Source organism: Amblyraja radiata, chromosome 10 (assembly GCF_010909765.2).
Source record: "Amblyraja radiata isolate CabotCenter1 chromosome 10, sAmbRad1.1.pri, whole genome shotgun sequence".
NCBI lineage: Eukaryota > Metazoa > Chordata > Chondrichthyes > Rajiformes > Rajidae > Amblyraja > Amblyraja radiata.
Window position 1 is genome coordinate 55,765,592 of NC_045965.1, and position 27,716 is coordinate 55,793,307.

At 45.4% G+C, this 27,716-nt stretch overlaps 1 protein-coding gene across 1 annotated transcript in view; it reads left to right on the forward strand.

The window, feature by feature from the left end:
* The window catches only part of alg14 (ALG14 UDP-N-acetylglucosaminyltransferase subunit), a 52,946-nt gene extending 40,224 nt beyond the window's left edge, over positions 1 to 12,722 (forward strand). Inside the window, exon 4 of the mRNA XM_033028909.1 lies at positions 11,976 to 12,722. Within this exon, the coding sequence (XP_032884800.1) occupies positions 11,976 to 12,206 (231 nt within the window). The 3' untranslated portion in view covers positions 12,207 to 12,722. The remainder of the gene's footprint in view (positions 1 to 11,975) is intronic.
* Positions 12,723 to 27,716: the final 14,994 nt, after the last annotated feature.

Below are 27,716 nucleotides of genomic sequence, written 5' to 3' on the forward strand. Positions count from 1 at the left end.
CCCCCCTCTCTCCCTCCCTCTCTCCCACACCCCTCTCTCCCTCCCACACCCCTCCCTCCCTTCCTCCCACACCCCTCCCTCCCTCCCTCCCACACCCCTCTCTCCCTCCCTCCCTCCCTCCCTCCCACACCCCTCCCATCCTCCCTCCCTCCCTCCCTCCCACACCCCTCTCTCCCTCCCTCTCTCCCATACCCCTCTCTCCCTCCCTCCCTCCCACACCCCTCTCTCCCTCCCTCCCTCCCTCCCACACCCCTCTCTCCCTCCCTCTCTCCCATACCCCTCTCTCCCTCCATCCCTCCCTCCCTCCCACCCCCCTCCCTCCCTCCCTCCCACCCCCCCCTCCCTCCCTCTCTCCCTCCCTCCCTCCAACCAAATAAAATAACAGTGATCTACACACCAATTCCCTACAAACTATCTCCAAATATCTTCAGCTCAATGTGGCTTAAGCGGCAATCTGTGTCAAAGGTCTCGACCCGAAACGTCACCTATTCCTTTTCACCAGAGCTGCTGCCTGTCCCGCCGAGTTACCCCAGCTTTTTGTGCCTGCTTACGGTTTAAACCAGCATCTGCAGTTCCTTCCTACACAATAGTTGTCACACCCCATGTGTAACTTGTTCTTGACTCCTCTCGACCTGAAAGAACGGATGTATACACACAGAGAGAGAGGATGTTTGGAAAAGTAGTTTCGTTTTCCCGCAGGAATGGAGACGTTTGGGGAAATCTAATGGAAATATCTATAATTAGGAAATGTTTTTCAAAAGGTAACTCATCGAATGCACAGGTTCATTTACGTGTAACCCAGTAACATTAATTGAAGACTCTCAGTAGAAACAATGAAGGGGGAATAGGGATTATTTTTCCACACTCAGGGTTATTTATATTTTATCAGTGGGTATTGGGGTTGAGACCATAACATTAGTTATGTTTTGCAAGAAATGAAAGAATATAAAATAGGTTGGGATAAGTGATAAGTGGCTGTCTTCTGTCTGGTTAGTTGTATAATTCTTCAGGAAATACTTTTAAATAGAATCAAAAAGTACCAATTGGGTATCAAAAGGCAGCAATTAGAACCCAAGTATTATAACCTCTAATTTTCACTGATCAAAGTTTACTGGGGAACCTGGCACTAAATGGAACCATTAGAAATAAACATGACTATTCTTTGGTCATAAGGTCACAAGGAGTAGAATTAGGCCATTTGGCCCATCAAGTCTACTCCACCATTCAATCATGGTTGATCTATCCCTCCCTCCTAACCCCATTCTCCTGACTTCCCATAACCTCTGACACCCGTGCTAATCAAGAATCGATCTATCTCTGCCTTAAAAATATCCACTGACGGCCTCCACAGCCTTCTGTGGCAAAGAATCCCACAGATTCACCACCCTCTTGGTGACCCTGCCTGCTCCATAGCGAAACTAATGAGAAACGAGATGTGTAGGAAGGAACTGCAGATGCTGGTTTAAATCGAAGATAGACACAAAGTGCTGGAGTAACTCAGCGGGACAGGCAGCATCTCTGGCGAGAAGGAATGGGTGGCGTTTCAGGTTGGGTTGCCTTTTACATGCCAGGCTTTGTCCCGCCCCTACCTCTCTTTACCAGCTTTCCTCTCCCTACTTCAATCAGTCTGACCCGAAACGTTGCGCGTCCATTCCCTCCAGACATGCAGCCTGACATGCTGAGTTCCTCCAGGAATTAGCCTTATGCTTAAGATTAATGTTTTGTCTGATCTGTTGAGACACAAGGACAAACCTAAGTACATGAAGGAGTCAGCCAACTCCCTACTTATTTGACATGATACTCTAGTTCTGCCAGGAGACTTCATGAATCACTCTAGTTCAGCTCCTCATCTGTTTCTTAGGAATTTTCTCTGACACTTCCAGAGATACCTTTGGACTAATCCCAAACAGGTCTCCTGTCAAATTAAACAGGAATGTTGTACGATACAGTGCATCTTTGTTGCAACGCTAATTCCTAAGAGTTAGGCACAGCAGTAGTTTAGTTTAGACATACAGCGCGGAAACAGGCCCTTCGGCCCACCGAGTCTGTGCCGACCAGGGATCCCCGCACACGAACGCTATCCTACACACACACACACACACACACACACACACTAGGGACAATTTACAATTATACCAAGCCAATTAGCCTACAAACCTGTACATCTTTGGAGTGTTGGAGGAAACTGGAGCACCCAGGGAAAACCCACGCCGGTCATGGGGAGAACGTTCAAGCTCCATGCAGGCAGCACCCGTAGTCAGGATCGAACACGGGTCTCTGGCGCTGAAAGGCAGCAACTCTACTGTTGCGCCACCGTGCTGACTGTATTCCTTCAATTCATTCATGTAAGTCCAATAGGTGATTTGGGTGAATGAACCATGCAAATACAGACATAATGTCTGATTAATGTGGCTTAGTTGTCGTTAGTCCAGGTGATCAGGAACACAAGCCAAAGCTGCCTGAAAGCTTGCAAAGTACCTGCCGGCTCCTGGACAACCTTGTATCAGATCCCAGGTCAGTCTAAAACTCCCCTATTTCTGTATCTTCTGAAGTAACTCAGATGCTCTGGAACATCTCATTTCCTCATAACACTAATGCAGTTCTGGAGAGAGGAGGATTCCCCAACTCTTGAGGAATCAAGAACCAGAGCACATTACGTAGGTTTAAGGTGAGAGAGCAAACATAGAAACATAGAAAATAGGTGCAGGAGCAGGCCATTTGGACCTTCGTGCCAGCACTGCCATTCAATATGATCATGGCTGATCATCCAAAATCAGTACCCCGTTCCTACTTTCTCCCCATATCCCTTGATTTCGTTAGCCCTAACTCTCTCTTGAATACATCCAGTGAATTGGCCTCCACTGTCTTCTGTGGCTATGAATTCCACACAGTTACAACTCTCTGGGTGAAAATGTTTTTCCTCATCTCAGTCCTAAATGGCCTACTCCTTATTCTTAAACAGTGACCCCTGGTTCTGGATTCCCCCAACATCGGGAACATTGTTCCTGCATCTAGCCTGTCCAATCCCTTAAGAATTTTATGTGTCTATAAGGTCTCCTCTCACCCTAAATTCCAGTGAATATAAGCCCAGTCGATCCATTCTTTCATCATATATCAGTCCCGCCATCCCGGGAATTAACCTGGTGAACCTAAGGTGCACCACCTCAAAGATTCAATAGGGACATGCGGGGCAACTTTTTTACCCAAAAGATGGTAGGTATATGGAATCATCTGCCGTAGGAGGTAGTTGAGGCAGGTACTGTCACAATGTTTAAGAGACATTCAGACAGCTAGGTTTAGAGGGACATGGGCCAAATGCAGGCAGGTGGGACTAGTGTTGAAGGGACATGTTGGTTGGCGTGGGCAAGTTGGGCTGAAAGGCCTTGCTCTGTGAATATGACCTTAAATGGGCAGGTCGCCATCAGTTTGTGGTTGAATGTTTCAGAAATTTGTCACGCAGCACTGAAACAGGCTCTTCGGCCCACTGAGTCGCTGCAGATGGCCAAGCATGCACTAGGAAATGGACGTTGATTTTTCTTTCCCTCTCACTGCTCAGGGAATCGCTTCAAAAGAAGACTCAGTGAACTATTAGCCTCTTCCAGTTCCTGAGAGGCTGCTGACTTCTGGAATTTCATTCCTGTGAATCATTTTCTACACTCTTAATACGTTCTTCAGATGGCTGGAGGCAGAGTGACCATGTTTTTGGACTAGTCTTCAGGGAGTTGATCAGTGATCTGGCCACAAGTTCCAATTCTATCATTATGCTGAGGAATTTAACCTACAGAAATTAAATGCGTTTAGTTTAGTTCAGAGATACAGCTGGGAAACAGGCCATTCCTTGTCCACACCGACCAGCGATCCTTGCATGCTAATACCATCCTACAAACACTGCCGACAATTTACAATTTTTTCCAAGCCAATTATCCTACAAACCTGTATGTCTTTGGAGTGTGCGAGCAAACCAGAGATCCTGGAAAAAACCCAGTGGTCACAGGGAAAATAGGCAAACTCCGTACAGACAGCAACTGTGGTCGGGATCGAACCCATCTCAGGCGCTGTAAGGCAGTAACTCTACCGCTGTGTCACCGTGCCGCCCCTGGAGTAAAGTTGTAGGACTGGTGATTACAAAATCTACAGGCGACCCTTGAGTTACAGAGTGAAACACAAAGTGCCGGAGTAACTCAGCGGGTCGGGCAGAATCAGTGGAAAGAATAGATAGGATACCATTCCAGCTGGTGACCCTTCTTCAGACAGACCCGAAACGACGCCTATCCATCCCTCCACAGATGCTGCCTGACCCGCTGAGTTACTCCAGCACTTTGTGCTTTGCTCAGGGTTCCAGCATCTGCAGTTCCATGTGTCCCCTGCGGTTACTGAGTTCAAGCGTCGGAGATTCTCCTTGCAGACTTCAATAATAATGACAAAATAATTTGAGATCCGAAATAAAATTTGTTCCATGATAATTTATCTGAAATTTTTTTTTTTTTTAAGTTACTTTTCTTGATACAAGCACAGATTATTGAATTTGTGTAATGAAAAATCATGATATGGACCTTTTTGTACGAACATAACCTCACCCTGCCCCCACCCCACTTGTAACACAAGGGTCTCCTGTACTAAAATGGGTCTATTTGGTTCACCAGTGGTATTCGGAAAAGTGGTATTCGGATCTGCTATCTTATCTAATCTCGCTTTGTGTGACTCTGCCCCAATCCACCGCAAAATGTTTTAATCTTAACAGCTCTCTGAAGTGGTTCAGCAAACCAGTTCAGGACCAATTGAGGAAAAAATACAACGGCAAAGCCAGAAACACTCAACACGTCAGGCAGCATCTGCTGATAGAGAATCAGTGGACGTTTCAGATCTGAGAAAAAACACAGGGAGCTATTGTAACGCAGCAGGCCAGGCAGCACTTCTGCAGGACACGGATAGGCGGTATTTCATATCGGGACCTGGAGTGACCCGACACGTCGCCCATCCATGTCCTCCAGAGATGCTGCCTGACCTGCTGTATTACTCCAGTACATTGTGTCTTTTTTGTTTGTAAACCAGCGGTACTGGAGAAAACAGGTTATTTTTCAGTAAAAATAGCGGTGAAAGTGTGAGAGAGAGAGAGAGGGATGGGTAAAACAGAAAGGCTGGGGCCAAATGGCTTAAGGTAGCATTGGAAGTACATCATTGGGTTGGAAGCTGAGGATAGAAGATGTTCCAAGGATGTAATGCCCAAGGTCAGTGTGGCTTGGCTTTTACATCGGCAATACAAGTATCCGGCAAGTGAACGAAAACATGAATTGCTTTCCTTTTAATGATTCTAATCATAAATGTTTTCATTGGAAAGTTAACTTGGTTTACAGGAAACAGCGTGACTGAGCTTCTCAAGCTGGTGCTGGCAGCGGCTGCCACAGCTGACCTCAGAGGTGAAGTATGTGCAGAAAAATGCAGTCAGCATTGAAACGGGTGCAGGGCTCGGCCCAGAGATACGAGAGACTGCAGACACTGGCATCCTGAGCAAAAATACAAACTGCTGGAGGAACTCAGCAGGTCAGCAGCATCTATGCAGGCCTCGCCCAGACTGAAGAAGGCTTCTGTCCCGAAATGCCATCTGTCTATCTCCCTGCCTCCCCACACGCTGCCTGGCCCACTGGGTTCCTCCAGCAAGTTAGATTCACTCTGTCAGACTGAAAGCTGTCACATCAGTCAGTAAGATCACAGTTATGACCTTCCTTATGTATCAGATCACAGCATCTGCAGCCTCTTGAGCCTCCACTTATCACCGACCAACCTCCAACCTGCCCTCCCCCAACCTGCCTCTGGCTGCTCCTTTGTTTTCTGACCCCATTGAGGATATTGGAATTTGTCAATGGAACTGATGCGCTGCAACACACTACAACGGTGAGAACTATATTCTGCACTCTGTACCTTCTTCCCCTTTGCTCAATCTTGGTGGCCCAGCGCCAGAGACCTGGGGTTTGACCCTGACTACGGCTGCTGTCTGCACGGAGTTTGCACGTTCTCCCCGTGACCGTGTGGGTTTTCCCCGGGTGCTCTGGTTTCCCCGCACACTCCAAAGAAACATGCAGGTTCGTAGGTTAATTGACTTCAGTAAAGATTGTAAATTGCCCCTAGTCTGTAGGATAGTGCTAGTGTACGGGGTGATCATTGGTCGGTGCTGACTCATTGGGCCGAAGGGCCTGTTTCCGAAGCTGCATCTCCAAAGTAAAGTACTTGTACTTGAGTTTGGATGATTGTATCCATGTATGGAATATCTAATCCATTTGGATAACTTGCAAAATAAAGTTATGCTCTGTGCCTCAGTACGTGACAATAAACCTAAACCTAAACCTTTCTCTGGTTACCACTTACTATCACTTCACACCTCTTCTCTCCCCTGGCACCTGGCTCCATCTGATCATCCTCTCCCTCCTCGCCTATTACCTACGTCACCCCTTCCTCTCACCTCCTTATACTTGTTATCTCCCTTCTACACCCTCAGTTCTAAAGCAGGGAGTCTAAAATGAGAGGTTTAGGGTATTTCTGCCTCGACCACTAATCCTAGAGCAAGTGACAGCGGCAGATCCAATTACAACAGTTAAGAGGCATCTCATACAGCGTGGAAACAGGCCCTTTGGCCCAACCTGCCCACACCGACCAACATGTCCAATCTCCACTAATCCCACCTGCCTGCCTGCCTATGGGCCATATCCCTCTAAACCTACCCTATCCATGTACCTGTCTAAATGTTTCTTAAACGTTGCCAAAGCATTTGGTTGGTCTTGGATTGGAAAGGAGTGGAGAAACACAAGGCAACTTGGGGCAGACGGGATTAGCATGCATGGGCGTAATGGTCAACATCGACGAGTCGGGTCAAAGGTCTTCCTGAGGCAGCATCTAGATCACCTCAATGTTGGGGGGGTCAGTACCCACGATGGCCCGGGCAGTGTTATGTTTGGCATGGACATTGTGGGCCGAAGGGCCTGTTCCTGTGCTATGCACTCTTCTCAGTGATGAAAACCAGTCGTGTAGGACTTTGGCTAAAGGAGAGGAAATGGAAGGGAGGGAAACGATAATACTTTCCCTATTTTCTAAGGTGAAATCTAGCATTAGTTGTGTGGGTATGGAGCAAATGTGAACAGTACATGGAGGGCCATCTGAGAACAGTGAAGGGAATAGGCCAAGATGATCATTTCACTGGTGTAATGTTTTTGGCATCAATAAATGAATCTTTTGGTGTTGATGTTTCTGTTCTTAATATAGATGGTGAAAGAATGTAGTAAAAATGAGGCACTGGTGATGGGAGTTTAATTTCAACATGTTACTTCATCTAACACGTTAGCTCATTCTTTTACACTGCGACATATATCATTTACAATGCGCGTGTGGAATGTAACAATGCTTTCCTTGGTCAATGACTTATTAGTTTTAATTAGATCATTGCCTTGGACCAACAGCAGGGCAAAATGTGTAGGAAGGAACTGCAGATGCTGGTTTAAACCGTAAGACAGACACAAAAAGTGGGAGTAACTCAGCGGGTCAGGCAGCATCTCTGGAGAAAAGGAATAGATGACGTTTCGGGTCGAGACCCTTCTTCGGACTGAGAGTCAGAGGAAAGGGGAGGCGATGGAGGGAGATATAGGACAAATGAATGAAAGAAATGGAAAAAAGTAACGGTGATCCAGGAAAGATGGAGCCCACAATGGTCCATTGTTGGCTTGATTGTAACGAGTTATAAAGACAGTGAAGCTCGACAGGACGACAGTGAAACCAGTACGACAACTAGGGTGGGGAGGGTGGAGAGAGAGAGAGAGAGGAAGCAAGGGTTACTTGAAATTAGAGAAATCAGTACTCATGCTGCTGGGTAGGGAATTGAAGAATACAGTTGAACAGAGGGATCTGGGAATAACCGTGCATAGTTCCTTGAAGGTGGAATCTCATATAGATAGGGTGGTAAAGAAAGCTTTTGGTATGCTAGCCTTTATAAATCAGAGCATTGAGTATAGAAGCTGGGATGTAATGTTAAAATTGTACAAGGCATTGGTGAGACCAAATCTGGAGTATGGTGTACAATTTTGGTCGCCCAATTATAGGAAGGATGTCAACAAAATAGAGAGAGTACAGAGGAGATTTACTAGAATGTTGCCTGGGTTTCAGCAATTAAGTAACAGAGAAAGGTTGAATAAGTTAGGTCTTTATTCTCTGGAGCGCAGAAGGTTAAGGGGGGACTTGATAGAGGTCTTTAAAATGATGAGAGGGATAGACAGAGTTGATGTGGACAAGCTTTTCCCTTTGAGAATAGGGAAGATTCAAACAAGAGGACATGACTTCAGAATGAAGGGACAGAAGTTTAGGGGTAACATGAGGGGGAACTTCTTTACTCAGAGAGTGGTAGCGGTGTGGAATGAGCTTCCAGTGGAAGTGGTGGAGGCAGGTTCGTTGGTATCATTTAAAAATAAATTGGATAGGCATATGGATGAGAAGGGAATGGAGGGTTATGGTATGAGTGCAGGTAGGTGGGACTAAGGGAAAAAAGTTGTTCGGCACGGACTTGTAGGGCCGAGATGGCCTGTTTCCGTGCTGTAATTGTTATATGGTTATATATGGGTTGCAAGCTGCTCTGGCTGGCTGCTGGCTAAAAAAAATAAGCAATTTTAAAAAACTTTTTGGACCTAGTCTTCCTTGCTCTTTGCTTCCTGTAATTGGCATCCCCTGAGGAGAAGGACTGGGTGACGCTTCGGGTCGAGACCCTTCTTCAGACACACCCAAAACGTCACCCATTCCTTCTCTCCAGAGATGCTGCCTGTGCAGAGAAGTTGAGTTACTCCAGCTTTTTGTGTCTATCTTCGGTTTAAACCAACATCTGCAGTTCCTTCCTGCACATTAGCATCCCCTGCCTGGCAAGGTTGTATGCAGCTGGCAAATGTCAGGGACTCTGCCAATTGTGTGGGCTTGCTTCTCTCCTCTGCATTGTGGACGTTTTAATCAAGGAGCAATGTCGCGGTCAGGTTAACTTTGTCCTTTCCGACAATATCCATGTGAACATTGCATCAGATATCCTAGGAGTGGGAATACTGGCAAAATAGATCTTCCTCCACCTAAAGCCCCTTCAGCCCGGGGATTGATCAAACTGCCCTGTGGCCTGGCTGACTCAGTATCACGCTATGCACTGTCATGGTGGAGCTAATCAGCTCAGTACAGCTGTCTGATTTAAAACAGCCAGACTCGCCAAACTTTGGCACAAGTTTTACAGAGAGATATTTCAAAAAGTCAAAGTTGTTTTGAAAATTTAATGTTTCTCACGCTAACTTACAGTGCCTTCCATAATGTTTGGGACAAAGACCCATCATTTATTTATTTGCCTCTGTACTCCACAATTTGAGATTTATAATAGAAAAAAAATCACATGTGGTTAAAGTGCACATTGTCAGATTTTATTAAAGGGTATTTTTATACATTTTGGTTTAAACATGTTGAAATTACAGCTGTGTTTATACATAGTCCCCTCCCCCCCCCCCTCCTCCCTCCCCCTCCTCCCTCCCCCTCCTCCCCCTTCCCCTCCTCCCTCCTCCCCCCCCTTTCAGGGCACCATCATGTTTGGGACACATGGCTTCACAGGCATTTGTAATTGCTCAGGTGTGCTTAATTGCCTCCTTAATGCAGGTATAAAAGAGCTCTCAGCACCTAGTCTTTCCTCCAGTCTTTCCATCACCTTTGGAAACTTTTATTGCTGTTTATCAACATGAGGACCAAAGTTGTGCCAATGAAAGTCAAAGAAGACATTATTAGACTGAGAAACAAGAAGAAAACTTAGAGACATCAGCCAAACCAAAATCAACTCTTTGGAACATCAGTAAGAAGAAAGAGTACTGATGAGCTTACTAATCGCAAATGGACTGGCAGGCCAAGAAAGATCTCCACAGCTGATGACAGAAGAATTCTCTCTGCAACAAAGAAAAATCCCCAAATACCTGTCCGACTGGATCAGAAACACTCTTCAGGAATCGGGTGCGGATTTGTCAATGGCCATTGTCTGCAGAAGACTTCATGAACAGAAATACAGAGGCTACTGGTTAGCCGCTAAACAGGATGGCCAGTTTACAGTTTGCCAAGAAGTACTTAAAAGAGCAACCACAGTACTGGAAAAAGGTCTTGTGGACAATTGAGACGAAGATTAACTAATATCAAAGTGATGGCAAGAGCAAAGTATGGAGGAGAGAAGGAACTGCCCAAGATCCAAAGCATACCACCTCATCTGTGAAACACGGTGGTGCCCTGAAATGGGGGGACGATGTATAAACACTGCTGTAATTAACAATGTGCACTTTAACCACATGTGATTTTTTTCTTATACAAATCTCAAATTGTGGAGTACAGAGGCAAATAAATAAATGATGGGTCTTTGGCCCAAACATTAATGAGGGCACTATATGTCCACGCACCCTTCCCCTGTCTCCCTAATGTAAGCATCTCATCCCCTCTGTAGCACAAGGCTCCTTCCCTCTCGTATCACAAACCATCTTCTCTCCTGTAATATGTATCCTTCCCCCTCTCCCCCCCCAACCGCACAATCTTCTTCCCCTCTCTCTTTCATGAACCCTCTTTCCCTCTCTGTAACACAAACCCTCTTCCCTCACTCTGAATCGTGATTCCCCATGACAAGAATCATGAGAGGAATAGATAGGGTAAACGCACACAGTCCCTTGCCCAGAGTAGGGGAATCGAGAACCAGAGGACATAGGTTTAAGGTGAGGGAGAAAAATGATTAGGAACCTCAGGGGCAACATTTTCACACAAAGGGTGGTGGGTATATGGAACAAGCTGCCAGAGGAGGTAGTTGAGGCAGGTACTATCACAACATTTAAGAAACATTTAGACAGGTACATGGATGGGATAGATTTAGAGGGGTATGGCCCAAATGCAGGCAGGTGGGACTAGGGACATGTAGATGGGATATATTGGTCGATGTGGGCAAGTTAGGCCGAAGGGCCTGTTTCCACGCTCTATGACTATGATTTCTCTGTTAATGGAGCCATTTCCCCCCCAGTAGCATGAACTATTTTCCCCCTCTCTGTAGTAACAACTCTCCCCACCTCTGACTGTAGTGCAAGTCTTCTACCCATTCTGTAGCACAAGCCCCCTTCCTTTGTCTGTAGCCCCAGCCCTCTTCCTCCTTGCTGCAGTGCGAGCCGTCTTTCCCCTGTCCAGTGCAAGCCTTCTTCTCCTCTTCCACCCCCTACACCCTCTGGTCTGTAGCTCAAACCATCTTCTCCCCTCTCTCTCTGTCCCTTGCCCTTGTCCAATCTCCCTCTCCAACCCTCCCCGACTGGTTTTTCAGAAATGATGTTCCATTTGCACCCATACAGTGAGTCCATCACGGGTACTGACCTCCTCACCTTCGAAGGGATCTACAGGTGGGGCAGCCAGCATCATCAGAGACCCACAACACCCTGGCCACGCACTCATTTCACTCCTACTGCCAACGGGAAGAAGGTACAGGAGCCTGAAAACTAAATGTCCAGGTTCAGGAACAGCTTCTTCCCAACAGCCATCAGTCTATTAAACACGACAGCATCCAAATAAGCTCTGAACTGCACACTAGACTTGAAGGCATTGTTTTTGTCTTTGCACTATTATAGGTTATTTTTCATAGACTGAACTTTTTGTTGTTGTTTATTATGGTGTGTGTAGAGTACTATGTTCACATATCTATTGTGCTGCTATAAGTTATGGGACATATGATAATAAAATACTCCAAGGCCTTGCTTCCAGCTGTAGAATGACAGCAAAATGTAGACATTGGTTGACTTGAAGCCTCAACTCAAGCAAAGGGGCTTCAGGGGATATGGGGAGAAGGCAGGAGAATGGGGTTGAGAGGGAACGATAGATCAGCCGCGATTGAATGGTAGAGTGGACTCTCTGAGCCGAATGGCTTAATTCTGCTCCTGGAAACTGATGAAACGTCCCATTGTGTTTCCTTGCAGGTTCTGTGTAACGGACCGGGAACGTGTGTGCCCCTCTGTGCATCTGCCCTCATGCTCGGTGTGGTTGGAATGAAGAAAGCGCTGATTATCTACATCGAGAGCATCTGCCGCGTGGAATCCTTGTCCCTTTCCGGGAAGTTACTGTACCATTTGTCAGATTACTTTTTTGTTCAGTGGCCCACACTACAGGAGAAGTACCCGAAAGCAGTGTTCCTCGGTCGACTAGTTTGAACGTAGCTTCGGAGACTGCAACAGCAATCGTATAGATGATGCAGGAAACAGCAGCAATGCAGAAAAGAAGCAACGATCCAGATTCCCCAAGGAGGAGAACGCACACTAAAGAGAATGGCGAAAATGTATGACCATGGGGATTTATCTATCAGGCTGCTATTTGTGGTCTCAAGATTGGTACCAGGCCAGAGAACAAAGTATTAGCCACGTACATCGGAGTGCGAGGGAGTCGACCACCAAATAACTTAAGTTATGATGTTAAAAATGCTAACTGCATCAAGTCTGTCGATTCGTTTGTTCCTCCCACTGCTAATGACTTCAAAACAAACAGTTGTGGTCATAACTCCTCCCTCTCCTTACGAGAGTTTTGTTTCTTATTAATCTCCCAATTTCATACCCCAGTGAATTTATTTTGGGTCATGTATTTAATGAATTTTTATCGGGTCATGTATGATTGGAGAATTTTATGAGAGGTAGAGGCTGTCAGACCGAACAAGCCCAATCATTTCCATGGACCCAACACAGCTAGTATTGAGTTTAATGGGTCTAACCCAACAGTGGTCCGTAATCCACTGAATATTAAAAAAAACAAGGATGCAATACTGTGGCGTTATACGGCGCTGTCTTCAGCGGAAGCTCTGCAGCTGTTCAAAAAGACGGCTCACCACCACTGGCGAAGCAGAAAAGAGACCCGGGTTCGATCCTGACTACGGGTGCTGTCTGTATGGAGTTTGTACGTTCTCCCCGTGACCTGCATGGGTTTTCTCAGGGTGCTCCAGTTTCCTCCCACAGGTTTGTAGGTTGATTGGCTTGGTGTAAATTGTCCCTAGTGTGGGTAGGATAGCGTTAGTGTGCGGGGATCGCTGGTCGGCGCGGATTCGGTATCCCGCAGCTCCTCTCTTGCTCTCCCTCCCCCCAATCATAACAAGGACGGAGTCCCCCTTGTCCTCACCTTCCACCCCATCAGCCCTCGCATACAGCATCTAATCCTCCGACATTTTCGCCACCTCCAACAGGATCCCAAGGGGCCACATCTTCCCATCTCCACCCCTTTCTGCTTTCCACAGAGACTGTTCTCCCCGCGACTCCCTGGTCAACTCATTCTTCCCCACCCAAACCACCCCCTCCCCAGGTACCTTCACCTGCAACCGCATGAGATGTAACACCTGTCCCTATACCTCCCCCCTCGACTCCGTCCAAGGACCCCAACAGTCTTTTCAGATGAGGCAGAGGATCACTTGCACCCCCTCCAACCTCTTCTACTGTATCCGCTGTTCCAGGTGTCAACTCCTGTACATCGGCGAGACCAAGCGCAGGCTCGGCGATCGTTTCGCTGAACACCTCCGTTCAGTCCGCCTAAACCTACCTGATATCCCGGTTGCTCAGCACTTTAACTCCCCCTCATATTCCCACAGTGACCTTTCTGTCCTGGGCATCCTCCAATGTCAATTTGCCTAGCGCAAATTGGAGGAACAGCGGCTCATATTTGGCTTGGGTAGCTTTGAACATTGACTTCTCGAATTTCAAATAGCCCTTGCTTTCCCTCTCTCAACATCCCCTCCCCCATTCCAGTTCTGCCACCAATCTTACTGTCTCCGACTATATTTCATCATTGTACTGCCCACTCCCCTGACATCAGCCTGAAATGTCACCCTTTCCTTCTCCAGAGATGCTACCTGTCCTGCTGAGTTACTCCAGCATTTTGTGTCTATCTTCGGTGTGTCGAAGAGCCTGTTTCAATAGACAATAGGTGCAGGAGTAAGCCATTCGGCCCTTCGAGCCAGCACCGCCATTCAATGTAATCATGGCTGATCATCCACAATCAGTACCCAGTTCCTGCCTTCTCTCCATATCCCTTAACTCCGCTATCCCTAAGAGCTCTATCTAACTCTCTCTTGAAAGCATCCAGAGAACCAGCCTCCACCGCCCTCTGAGGCAGAGAATTCCACACACTCACAACTCTGTGTGAAAAAGTTTTTCCTCATCTCCGTTCTAAATGGCTTACCCCTTATTCTTAAACTATGGCTGAAGAAGGGTTTCGGCCCGAAACGTCGCCTATTTCCTTCGCTCCATAGATGCTGCTGCATCCGCTGAGTTTCCCCAGCAATTTTGTGTACCTTCTTAAACTATGGCCCCTGGTTCTGGACTCCCCCAACATTGGGAACATGTTTCCTGCCTCTGGCGTGTCCAAACCCTTAATAATCTTATATGTTTCAATAGGATTGCCTCTCATCCTTCTAAATTCCAGAGTATACAAGCCCAGCCGCTCCATTCTGTTTCCGCACTGTATCTTTAAACTAAACTAAATTAAACCTCGAGGCCAATTAGGGGTGGACAATAAATATTTGCCTTGCCAACAATGCCCAAATTTTGAAAAAGATTAAGTAAAATGAAAACAATAATCTTTTGCAAGAAACAAACAAAAGTAAAATTCTGAGTTTGTTATTGAGGTCCTATGTGTGCGTTGGTTGAGAAATCTGACTTACACTTGGCCCAGATTCAATGTGTACAGAATGCAACAATAATTTATAGGCCACAGCCAGTTTCTTTCCTTTCAGAGTAATGGTAATTGTATTGTAAATGAAATGGGGTGCAGATTCCTATCCTGACCTCAATCTGTCGTGTTTATTTTATGTCAAATGTAAATGTTTTTTATCTGTATAGTGAGCTGCCACTGCGGCAGATTGGAGTTTAAAAAGTGGCCGCTCTTCAGTGAAAACTTCACAAAAGGAGGTTTGTCTGCAGACCTCAATTCAAGCCGGCTGCAGCTGCGGGCTGCATGTCACTTCAGGGTTTAACCGGAAATGTACTTGTATTTACGCTACTGTACTCCTTATTGATCAACTCACTTACATTTTATTGATTAATACTTTATTATCACCTGTGAATTTTTTTTTTTTTGCATACAATACACGTCTGGAAAGAGTCACTACGTATCGGGTGCCTACATAGTTATAAAAGTATTCAATGCAATCCCGATGGTCCCTCTTTCATCCCGCCCCTCCCACGCCAGTTCCCTCTTTGTTTTGGAGGTACAGCCTTGTGGCCCACTGAGTCCACGCCGACCAGTGATCCCCGCACACTAGCACTATCCCCACACACAGACTAAGGACAATTTACAATTTTAAGGAAGCCAATTAACCTGGAAACCTGTACATCTTTGGAGTGTGGGAGGAAACCGGAGATACCAGAGAAATCCCACGCAGGTCACGAGGAGAACGTACGAACTCCGTACAGGCAGCAACCGCAGTGAGGATCGAACCCGGGTCTCTGGTGCTGTAAGGCTTCTACCGCTACGAAACCAGCGCCGCGCCCCCCCATGCCGGGTCCCTAATTGTTGACCTTTAGACCTAGTTTGCTTGAGAGGAAGCAAATTAAAATCGAATTAACTGATAAGTAATGAGAAGCTCGGCTGAATTATTGGGCATGTGTTGCCAAGTTATAAAAAGAAACACAGGAGATGAATTGTAACCATTCAATATCTCAGCCAAGTGCAAAAGGTTTGCAGATGGATCTTGAGCACTGCGGCATCCTAAACCAATTAGTACAGTTTGCACGTTATACCAGCTGACCCAAGTGATGAACATGTTCCATTTGTACAGTTGTCGATCTTGTACAGGAATCAGTAAATACACAATGCTCCATCGGGGTGGTGACCACACTGCCATTGTAATGAATGGCAACAAAAGCTCATGGACTGATAAGAGACCAAAAGTGGAGCGTGAGAGGAAACTCATTCCGCCATTCGTAGGAATGAATGGATGTACCTACGTATGTCAAACTTGTGAATTTAAGCTCTCTATTAAGCAATTCCTTAAAATATATTTTAAAGGAGTAAATGTGAGGAATAATGTTCATTGTCAAATAATATTGGGATTAGAATGCAAGAGATAAAAAACCCGCAAAGAAAAAGTGATTGGAAAAGCATCAGTGGGATAGAAAATGGCTGTAAATCAAATTAATTGAGAGCAAATATTTACACAAATCAGCATTACAGCAGTTCAATGCAAGGACAACAAGAGAAGCAAGACAATCATACATTAATATGCTACAAAGAGCAAGAGAATCATACATAAATGCAATGCATTATTCCCTGCGCTTGGCAAGACCAAGATTCTTCACAACCATAAAGTTGCTTTTGAAGTGTAAGCATTGCTTTGCAAATAACAGCGACATATATTGCACCCAGCAAAATATGATCTGATTTAGAATAGAAAATAAAATCCATGCCCCTTTTATGTCTGCCTCATGAGGTAATGAATCAATAAATAACAGGTCAGCCATTTAATCTCCGCATCTGTTCATTAACATCACATCCCATGGGCAATGCAGCGTTCCCTTGGTACCAAACTGATCTAGAGTTAAGAGATCAGTTTGTCATATGTTTCAGGCATATAATAAATCAAAAACATAATTGTATGTGTATGTCTGTGTATATATATATATATACTAGACCAAGTGCAGACACGTTGGGTCTGCTCCCCCCAACGGAGCCGTTCCCTACCCGTAGCCCCCACAGGATACGTGGTCCTCCAACTGAAGATTCGAGCACTCAGCAGTGCGTCTGTTTTTAAATGGCGTCTTTGAGGCGAGATGCGGGCGCTAGCAGCCGTTATGGTCACTGGCCAGCAGGAGGCGACAAAATGAGGGAGTTGGGGGGGGGGGGGGGGGGGGAGGGGGGGGGAAGGATTTTATTAAAAATGTGTACATAAAAACGACGAAATTTAATCAGGAGTGGATACTTGGAATGAAAAGTGAAATTTCTACCGAAATGGAAAAAATGTCGTCGTTTCTGGGTCTGGCGTTGGCGTAGCAACGAATCAAAGGCTGGCAACCACAAGTCAGGCAGAAACACAGCCAGCCAGCAGCCACAGAGTTTTAATATTATACTAGACCAAGTGCAGACCCGTTGGGCCTGCTCCCCCAACGCAGACGTTCCCTACCCGTAGCCCCACGGGAAATGTGGTCCTCCAACTGAAGATTCAAGCACTCAGCAGTGCGGCTGTTTTTAAATGGCGTCTTTGAGGCGAGATGCGGGCGCCAGCAGCCGTTATGATCGCTGGCCAGCAGGAGGCGACAAAATGAGTGAGTTGGGGGGGGGGGGGGGGGGGGAGAAGGATTTTATTAAAAATGTGTGCATAAACACGACGAAATTCTGATTAAATTTGGAAACTTGGAATGAAAAGTGAAATCTACCGAAATGGAAAAAATTAGGGCGTTTGTGGGTCGGGTGTTGGCGTAGCAACGAGTCAAAGGCTGGCAGTCACAAGTCAGAAACACACAGCCAGCCACACACAGAGTTTTAATGAATGAATGAATGAATGAATGAAAACTTTATTGTCATTCAGATATACACCTAGACACAGTGCACCTTGAACGAAATTTCGTTGCATTTGACTCTCCAATCAGGTAAATAGTAAAAGTAAAAGTGCTAGGTGCGTCCATAAAAATGCCTCATGTGCATGGTTCTGTAAAATAAATATATATAAAAAGTTTTTAAAAAGTGTCGATATTTAAAAAGTTCTAGCCTCGGTATTGTTGATTGTTCAGTAATCTTATGGCCTGGGGGATGAAGCTGTTGCAGAACCTGGTTGTCCCGCTCTTCATGCTGCGGTACCTCCTCCCAGAGTTAAGCAGTATAAACAGTCCGAATTGTGGGTGTGTGGGGGCTCTGGTAATGCCCTTAGCTCTAATCAGACAGCGCTTGTACCCCATGCCCATGATTGAAGGAAGAGAAGTCCCAATGATTTTTTCCGCTGTCCTCACCACTCTCTGAAGGCACTTCCAGTCCGCAGCTGTACAGCTGCCGCACCACGTAGAGATGCAGCTGGTCATGACCGACTCAATTGTGCTTCTGTAGAAAGTGGCGAGGATGGGAGGGTGGAGGTGTAAACTTCTCAACCTGCGGAGGAAGTACAACCGCTGCTGTGCCCGTTTTGCCAGAGATGTAATGTTTGTGGACCAGTTTAAGGTGTCCGTTATATTAATATTGTATAGATAGATAGAAGATATATATATATATATATAGATAGATAGAAGATATATATAGATAGATAGAAGATATATATAGGTGCACAACCTTTTATCCGAAAGCCTTGGGACCAGACACTTTTCGTAATTCAGAATTTGTCGGTCTTCGGAATGGAATTTTTTTAGCGTAGATTTTAATGGCTGGCTCAGTGGTAGAGTGCTCGGCTCATATCCGCAAGGTCGCGAGTTTGCGCCTTGATCCCGGCAGTAAACTCGGTCGCGAGTTTGAGTCTTCAATGTAGTTTTTTCTTGCAGAATAAATGTTTGTATGAAATGCAGTGTAGGAGAGGTGTACTGACTGTGTGGGCAGAACTTTGGAAGTGATTGCCCACCAGTCTAAAAAGCCGCTGTGTCTCCCTGTCCCTGGGGCGATCAAACAGCACAATACCCCCCTCCCCCTCCAACTCCAGAGGAATCCGCTCCCCGATGGGCCGCTACGGCGACAAGTGGCAGTTTGCCCACAGCCCGAGCTGCGCCCCCTCATCCGCCACCCCAAGAACAAGACGTACCTTGCACACCATCAACTTCTGCCCCTACGTGTTCCTCTGGAGTTGGAGCGGGGCTGGGCTGGAGTTGCTGCTGGCTGTGGGTCTCTGGGATCTCCGTGCTTGCAGTGGGCCTGGGGGTCGGTGTCCCGTTGGTCCTGACGTCTCCGGTCACCCCCCTGGACTGGATCTGAGACTGGAAACTGTACCGCCCTTGCCCCCTCCCTCTGCAACTGCAAACAACCCCACTCTCCTGCAAGGGCGGTACAGTTCCCGGAGGATGGCAGGTGGCCGGAGACGTCAAGACCAACAGGAACCCGCTCCCCGATGGGCCTCTACGACGCTCCGAGCTGCGCCCCGTCATCCGCAACCCGGGTTCCTCTGTAGTTGGAGCGGGGCTGGGCTGGGCTGCTGTTGGCTGTGGGTCTCTGGGATCTCCGTGCTTGCAGTGGGCCTGGGGGTCGGTGTCCCGATGAGGGGGCGCAGCTCGGGGAACGGCTTCTGGTTGTCCTAACGTCTCCGACCAGTTTGCAGTTTTCCTCTGGAGTTGGAACGGGGCTGGGCTGCTGCTGGCTGTGGGTCTCTGGGATCTCTGTGCTTGCGATGGGCCTGGGGGTCGGTGTCCCGTTGGTCCTGACGTCTCCGGTGACTGGCACGAGCCTGCTGCAATCGCCGACTTGAAGACAGTGCAAAGCCCCCGCGCCGATGCAATGGGCGAGGAGCTGGAGAGGGGAGGGGAGGGGTCACACACATGGCCGGGAAGCAGAGGGGTGTAGGTGGGGTGAAACTGAAGCGAGCGACAATCTGCTGCTGCCTGCCCCGCTGAGTTAAAAAGTTCCCACGCAAGACTCACGAAACACTGTGTATCGTGAGTCTACCGTGGGAACTTTTTAACTCAGCGGGCAGGCAGCAGCATATTGTCAATTATTAACCCTCCCGCGCAATATACCCTCACCTTCTCTTTTATGAATGGGGATTTAGTTCCCCTTTCTTCGAGGACCGACCGGAGGTTCCGCTGTCACCTCTGCGGGCCGCCCTCGGTGAACGTTTTCAAGGACCTTTCTTCAAGGACTTGAATGGACATTGTGGGCCGAATGGATTCTTGGGCTGGCGGCTCAGTCACTCAAGCCTGTTGTGCTGGCAGCTCACTCACTCACGGCTGGTGGGCTCGCAGTTGACTCACGGCTATTCCTTGAAATTCCATGTCAAACGGTGTGTGGGCACTAAATTCAAGTGCAATTTCATACCATTTCAAGCAGGGTGCAAGGCCACTAAAGACAGTGAGTCATGAGCTCTCCCTCCCTCATCTTGCAGAGTCTGAGCCACGCCCACACTTCTGGGTTTTATAGTCCCGCCCACCCGAAGGGGCGTGGCCTGCATAGCGTGATTGACAGGAGCGAGAAATTCTCAACATTTTTTAAACACTAATAACTCTTTTATTTTTCATCGATGGGAAAAATCCTCGGCACCTTATCAGCGGAGGGGGACTCTTACTCAATCTTACTCAAAGATGGCCAAAAATCACAGCCGTACGTGGTAGCGTTTTTTTTCAAAAATCAATATAAAGCGTAAACAGGAAGTGGTCAAGATTAGACTTTTATTTATATATAGAAGGCAATGCAGCTCTAAGTAGGCAAGGCAGTTACAATTAGGCAAGGCAGCTCTAATTAGGCAAGGCAGCTCTAATTTGGCAAGGCAGCTCTAATTAGGCAAGACAGCTTGCTTTAGCACTTTCAAAACCAAAGGCAAGTCAGCTTGCTTTAGCATTCAAAACCAAAGGCAAGGCAGCTTGCTTTAGCACTTTCAAAACCAAAGGCTGGGCAGCTTGCTTTAGCACTTTCAAAACCAAAAGCAACACAGCTTGCTTTAGCACTTTCAAAACCAAAGGCAACACAGCTTTAGCACTTTCAAACCAAAACACACTTTTGCATTTTCAAACTACATTTCCAAACCACATTAAGGGCACTGACAGATCAGTAAAACCGCTCACAGTTTAGTAGACATGTGTTCAGTGTTATTCACAGCTCAGACTGAATATTGCGTCCTCTCGCTCCCCCATCTTGCAGAGAACTGAGGCACTTCCACACTTCCGGGTTTATAGCTCCTCCCCCTCCCATCAGAAGGGGCGTGGTCTTCATGGCGTGATTGACAGGAGAGAGAATCTCAACATTTTTTAAACATTGATAAGTCCTTTATTTTTCATCGATGGGAAAAATCCTCTGTCCCTGACAGCTGGAGGAGGACTCTGAGTAAGTTGACCAAAAATCACAGCCGTAAGTGGCCGCGTTTTTTCTAAAATCAATATATAGTGCAAACAGGAAGTGGTCAAGTTTAGACTTTTAGATTAGATTAGATAGATAGATAGATAGATAGATAGATAGATAGATAGATAGATAGATAGATAGATAGATAGATAGATAGATAGATAGATAGATAGATAATGTGTGTGTGTGTAATTATATGCATATATAATTAAGCATATACATAGATATAATATATACACACATAAAAACAAACAATAATAGTGCAAAAAGACAAAACCAATGCCCCCAAGTATGTAGTTCAGAGCTCATTCTGAGATTGTAGTGTTTAATAGCCCGGTAGCTATAGGGAAGAAGCTGTTCTGGAGTTCAGTGGCCAAATTCTGGCATGGACTTGAAATCCAAACTTTTTTACTGTGAGAGAAGATTTGGACCACTGAATAACAGGAATAGAAGGGAGGTTAAATATATATTAGGATCAGGAGTGAGGAACTTTGGCCAAATTCCAGAACTCCGTGGTTGATGAGAGAGATTCAAGCAACAAAGCCTAAGAAGGATAAAAGTAAACCTGCCGGTGTAGAAGTACCTAAAAGAAACTTTAGAGTGAAGATAGACACAAAATGCTGGAGTAACGCAGCGGGACAGGCAGCATCTCTGGAGAGAAGGAATGGGTGATGTATCGGGTCGAGACCTTTCTGCTGCCTGTCCCGCTGAGTTACTCCAGCATTTTGAGTCTATTTTCGATTTAAACCAACATCTGCAGTTCCTTCCTACACATAGAAACCGTTGAGTGTTACATACAGCATTATGTACAGGTACAGACCCAATTTACAGGCAGGTTGCAGGAATCATGGAGAAAGGGTGATAGAGATTTACTCGAATACTTGGAGGATAAATGCTGCGTTATTCATTAAAAAAATGTGAGGTCAAAATGCAGAAAGGAAGAAAATTCCAGAAGCCTTTGAAGGTAAATAATCAAAGTTAATTCATTGATAAATCAGTAACTGATTAAAAGTAGAAAGATAATCTTCAATCAAATAAGTTATTAAGATACTGAATACAGGGGGCTATTGCAACCAAATGGGATGCAGTCATAGCTAAATTGGTTCACACCGGCTTCTGAGCCAGTCAGTATGCAATCAAGATAAGCCTTGGGGATTTGAAACAATGATCTTCATTGTCACTCAGTTGAGGGAGTGCAAAAGGAGTCATGCTTTGGAGGGGTGATTATTTGGATTGGTTTATAATTGTCACGTGCAGATATACAGTGAAATACTTTTTGCCATGCAGGCAAGTCACCCTACATACACGAGGTCATCAGGTCTTACAGAAGGTAATAAGCAGAGTGCAGAATGTATTAAACCAAGACCCTCTGGATTCTCAGAACCCAGGCTACTTTTATCAAAGGAGATCAAGAGGTGGTGTCACATTACCTGTGCACTTTGTGGGACTTTGCTGTAGATAGATCGGCTACAGGGCTTCCTATGTTGAAGGCATTTTAAAGATATTTCTCTGGCTGTAGGCTATAGGAAGGAACCACAGATGCTGGTTTACACTGAAGATAGACACAAAATGCTGGTGTAACTCAGCGGGATAGGCAGCATCTCGGGAGAGAATTTTACTGATTGCATGCCTAGCTGTCACCTTTCCCTCAGCTAACAATGAGCCATTCTACATTTCCTTGAACATTGTCTACTTTGATTTGTCGTTTTCACACCTTTCCCTTCCATATCTCTCGCCTCCCTCTCCACTGACCGTCAGTCTGTAAAAGGGTCTCGACCCGAAACAACGCCCATTTCTTCTCTCCAGAGATGCTGCCTGGCCCACTGAGTTACTCCAGAACTTTGCATCTATCTTTGGCTGTAAACAGCTTTGTTTGTTCTGATGTTTGAAAGATATAAAATATAATGTTACTGTTGAAACACAAAGTACGTGCTATAACACCAGGATAAGTGCTCAACCAAGAAAACCAAGCACAATGCCAAAGTAGAATCTAAACTACCCATACACACTTATGCTATAGGACAATAACTCAGATTCAGATTCAGATTCAATCTTTATTGTCATTGTGCAGTGTACAGTACAGACACAACGAAATGTAGTCAGCATCTCCCCAGAAGAGCGAACATAGAATATGAGCAATAAATATATACAGTAGTAGTAATAATAATAATAATGGATGGGATTTATATAGCGCCTTTCTAATACTCAAGGCGCTTTACATCGCATTATTCATTCACTCCTCAGTCACACTCGGTGGTGGTAAGCTACTTCTGTAGCCACAGCTGCCCTGGGGCAGACTGACGGAAGCGTGGCTGCCAATCTGCGCCTACGGCCCCTCCGACCACCACCAATCACTCACACACATTCACACACAGGCAAAGGTGGGTGAAGTGTCTTGCCCAAGGACACAATGACAGTATGCACTCCAAGCGGGATTCGAACCGGCTACCTTCCGGTTGCCAGCCGAACACTTAGCCCATTGTGCCATCTGTCGTCCCATGTAGTAGTGCAATTTTTTCTGGGGGAAGGAGTGTCCGGGGTTGGGGGGGGGGGGGGGGGAGGTGACTGGCAATCACCAAGGTGCAGAGTTAAGTAATGTAACAGCCGCAGGGAAGAAGCTGTTCCTGGACCTGCTGGTCCAGCAACGGAGAGACCTGTAGCGCCTCCCGGATGGGAGGAGGGTAAACAGACTGTGGCTGGGGTGAGAGCAGTCTTTGACTTCATATCCAGCCTTTCATTCACCCTAGGCCACATAATACTAAGTTTCAGCCCACTGCTCTTCCCCCTCACTGGCAGATTGACCTCACCACCACCTACAATCCCCCTCTGGAGTACTTGTTCCCTCCTTATCAGTGGTATGATGTGAACTGTGGTTTTCTACCTGTCCCTGGACTTCACTCGACTGACTTTGGACTTTACTGTTTATGTTCATCATAAAATTTAAGGTGAGAGCTAGATTACAATGGAAAATATATAAAACGAGATACTGGAGAGCAGACTATTATTGGAATAACTACTGAAGTTCCAATCTGAAACCAGCCAGTATAATGGCATGAATAGTCACTCTGGCTAAGGGTGCTTCTAAAATGAATCATTTCTATTTAATAGCTGATAAATTCTTCTCATATTCCCGTGACTGAAGCATGAAGGAAGCAATAAAATAATTGAGGCATGTTGTACCACGTGAGCAAGTATCACGATGATACCTCTGTTGGAAATTATTATGAAGTTCTCGATTAGAATGTGTGTCAAATGTTACAGGAGAAGGCAGGAGAATGGGGTTGAGAGGGAAAAAGAGTTCAGCCACGATTGAATGGTGGAGTAGACTCGATGGGCTGACTGGCCTAATTTTGCTCCTCTGTCTTATGGTTATATAGGGCGGCATAGAGGCGCAGTTGTAGAGTTGCTGCCCTACAGCGCCAAAGACCCGGGTTTGATCCTGACTACAGGTGCTGTCTATACGGAGTTTGTGCGTTCTCTCCCTGGATACATTTGTATTGGTTTTCCCTGGGTGCTCCGGTTTCTTCCCACACTCCAAAGACGTGCAGGTTTGTAGGTTAATTGGCTTCTATAAATTGTAAATGATGCCTAGTGTGTACCTTGTGCCCTGTGGCCATCACTTCCGAAGAGTCCACCTGGGACTATACTGGAAGGTTAGGAGGGTTGAGGAGGAGGGAGGGAGGAGGGAAGTCACTATCCTACACTATCTTATACCCACTAGGGGCAATTTTGTTTTACATTTCCCAAGCCAATTAACCTACAAACCTATACGTCTTTGGAATGTGGGAGGAAATTGAAGATCTCGGAGAAAACCCACGCAGGTCACGGAGAGAATGTAAAATTCCATACAGACAGCACCCGTACTCGGGATCGAACCCGGGTCTCCGGCACTGCATTCGCTGTAAGGCAGCGACTCTACCGCTGCGCCACCGTGACTAGTGGGAAGTGTTAGTGTATGGGATGTTCCCTGGTCAGCGTGGACTCAGTGTGTCGAAGGGCCTGTTTCCACACTGTACCTCAGAAGTCTATTATTAACAGATCAGAATATATATGTTGCAATTAGAATAGTTTAGGTGCTTTACATTCATTTGTTAATTTCTCGTTAGGGCTAAATTCTTCTCAGGTACTCAGCGCCATCCTAAAACTAACAGAGTGAAGTGAAATACAAGCACATTAAGCGATTGTGTGTGAAAGTCGCTGATTGGAAGGCAATTGCCATAGTTCTGTGAAGTATTACCCGATTACCTCCCCCATCGTCTTGCCTGAATGTGCACACTTCACACTGCCTCTACCAGGATGACAAGACGGTGCAAAAATTCCCAAGAGGGTCAGGAGTTTTGTCAAATATCAAGTCAATACATTTTGAGTTTGAGCTCATTAAAATCAAAATAAACCGGTATAAATGGAGATTGCAAAGTACAATTTGTTAACTAAGGACTGTTAATGCTATCATTATCATTAAATTAGTATTAATTATTAATTATTGTTAATGGCGATGATTTTTTAATTATTATTGATTAGTATTAAATTAAGATGTTTCTATCATTACGTTCTAATTTCCTAATACTTTTCAAAATAAAGAAGAAAATCGTTGTGAAATAAATTGGCTGCCGGTGCATTTTTTTAAAAATCATGAAAATAAAAGTTTAACTAGGTCTAAGCGAAAGCTCAGAGGGGATAGAGCCTTTTCTGTTGCTGCTCCGGCACTCTGGAACACCTTGCCGTTGCACATCAGACAGGCCCCCTCACTGTCCATCTTCAAATCCTCCCTAAAAACTCATTTTTATTCTCTGGCTTTCGACACTGGCTGAGACATTGCTCCTGTTCTTAGTGCTTTTAATGTCTTTTAATTTTTACTGTTTTTAGTCCTTCGTTTTACGGTTTTTAATGGTTTGTAATAACTTTTTGTCCATGAGTTCTCATGTACAGCACTTTGTGGCAACTGCGGTTGTTTAAAGTGCTTTATAAATAAAGTTATTATTATTATTATTAACTATTGGTGTAACTATACAGAGCAGGTACTGTAGTTAAACCGAATTTAAGGAGCCATAGAATTCCACAGCGTGGACACATCAGCGTACCAAATCCATGACAATCATTCACAGAACAGTACAGCACGGCAACACAGCTCAAGAACAGGCCCTTCAGCCCAAAATCCCATGCTGGTTGTATTTTATTCACCTCGTCTTCCAGATTCTACCACTCACCTACAGACTGCGAGCAATTTACAGTGGTTGATTAATATACTCACCTGCGCGTCTTTCATAAGCTATAGGAGCAGAATTAGGCCATTTGGCCCATCAAGTCTACTCTGCCATTCAATCGTGGCTGATCTATCTTTCCCTCTCTACCCCATTCTCCTGCCGTAGTCCCATAACCCCCGACACTCGTACTAATCAAGATTCAGTCAATCTCCGCCTTAAAAATATCAATTGACTTGGCCTCCACAGCCGTCTGTGGCAATGAATTCCAAAGATTCACCACCCTCTGACTAAAGAAATTCCTCTGCATCTCCTTTCTAAAGGTATGTCCTTTTATTCTGAGCTATGTATGGCCTTTGGTCCTAGACTCTCCCACTGGTGGAAACATCTCTACCTTTGGACTTTGGGATGGAAACTGGAGCGTCCGGAGAAAGCCCACGCAGTCACAGGAAGAACATGCAAGCTCCACACAGGGAGGATTGAACCCGAATCCCAGAGGTAACACTTCTTCAAAGGCCGTTAACCTTTGTAATTCTGTCTCCTCGTCACCTGTGAGCACTGCAGTGATGAACTACATTCAAGGTTGAGATTAATGGATGTTTGGACCATAGTGGAGTAAAAGGTTTATGGAAATTGGGCAGGAAAATGGTGTTGAGCCCAAAGATCAGCCTGAAAGAAATCCAGAACAGGCTTGAGGGGCCAAATGCCCACCCCTAACACTATTTATTATGCTCTCATGTTGGTTAAGAATCCCCAGGATATTTGAGAGCGACAAATATTAATTTTACTATTCTGCAATACAGAAAACAAAATTATAGACAATTTTTTTATTTGTTATTTAACCTTTATTTAACCAGGAGAAGTCTCATTGAGATTAAAAATCTATTTTACAAGAGAGTCCTGGCCAAGACAGGCAGCAGCACAGTTCCACAGTTACAGACAATAATTTAAAAAAAACAACAGAGAACATATAAATAGAGTCACAGTCAGAACATCATCAAACAAAGCATGTACAGACAGAAGAGCCAGCTTCAACATCATTAAGAAGGGATTTAAATTTAAAGGGAATTAAATGAACCCATTTACATTATTACACACTAAGTTCATTAAATTGTGCAGTGAAATATAATGGTTCAGTTAAAATACATTGTAAGTAATAAAAGTTATGAATCGTGGGTCCTGTTAAAGCAGAAATATCTAAATACTTTTGCATTTGTCAATTGTTCTGCAGTACATTAGCACCTGTAAGCTATTGGGTTCATTGTCACTTCCTCCAAGCATATTTGCAGTACATTTATAGTTTACACTTTTATAAAACAGTGATTTATTAACTTTTCAAATAAATTAATTAACAGAAATGACCATGCACAATCATTTACACCTTTCCAAAGACACCCTACTTCGGGTTTATGCGTATTAAGCAGGAAAATAAATTGAGAAAGGAAGCTATTCAGCACTGTGATGTAAGATTTCCATCGACCTCAAGGTTCTGTTCTTGATCCTAATCTCAAAACACAGGGAAAGGCTAAT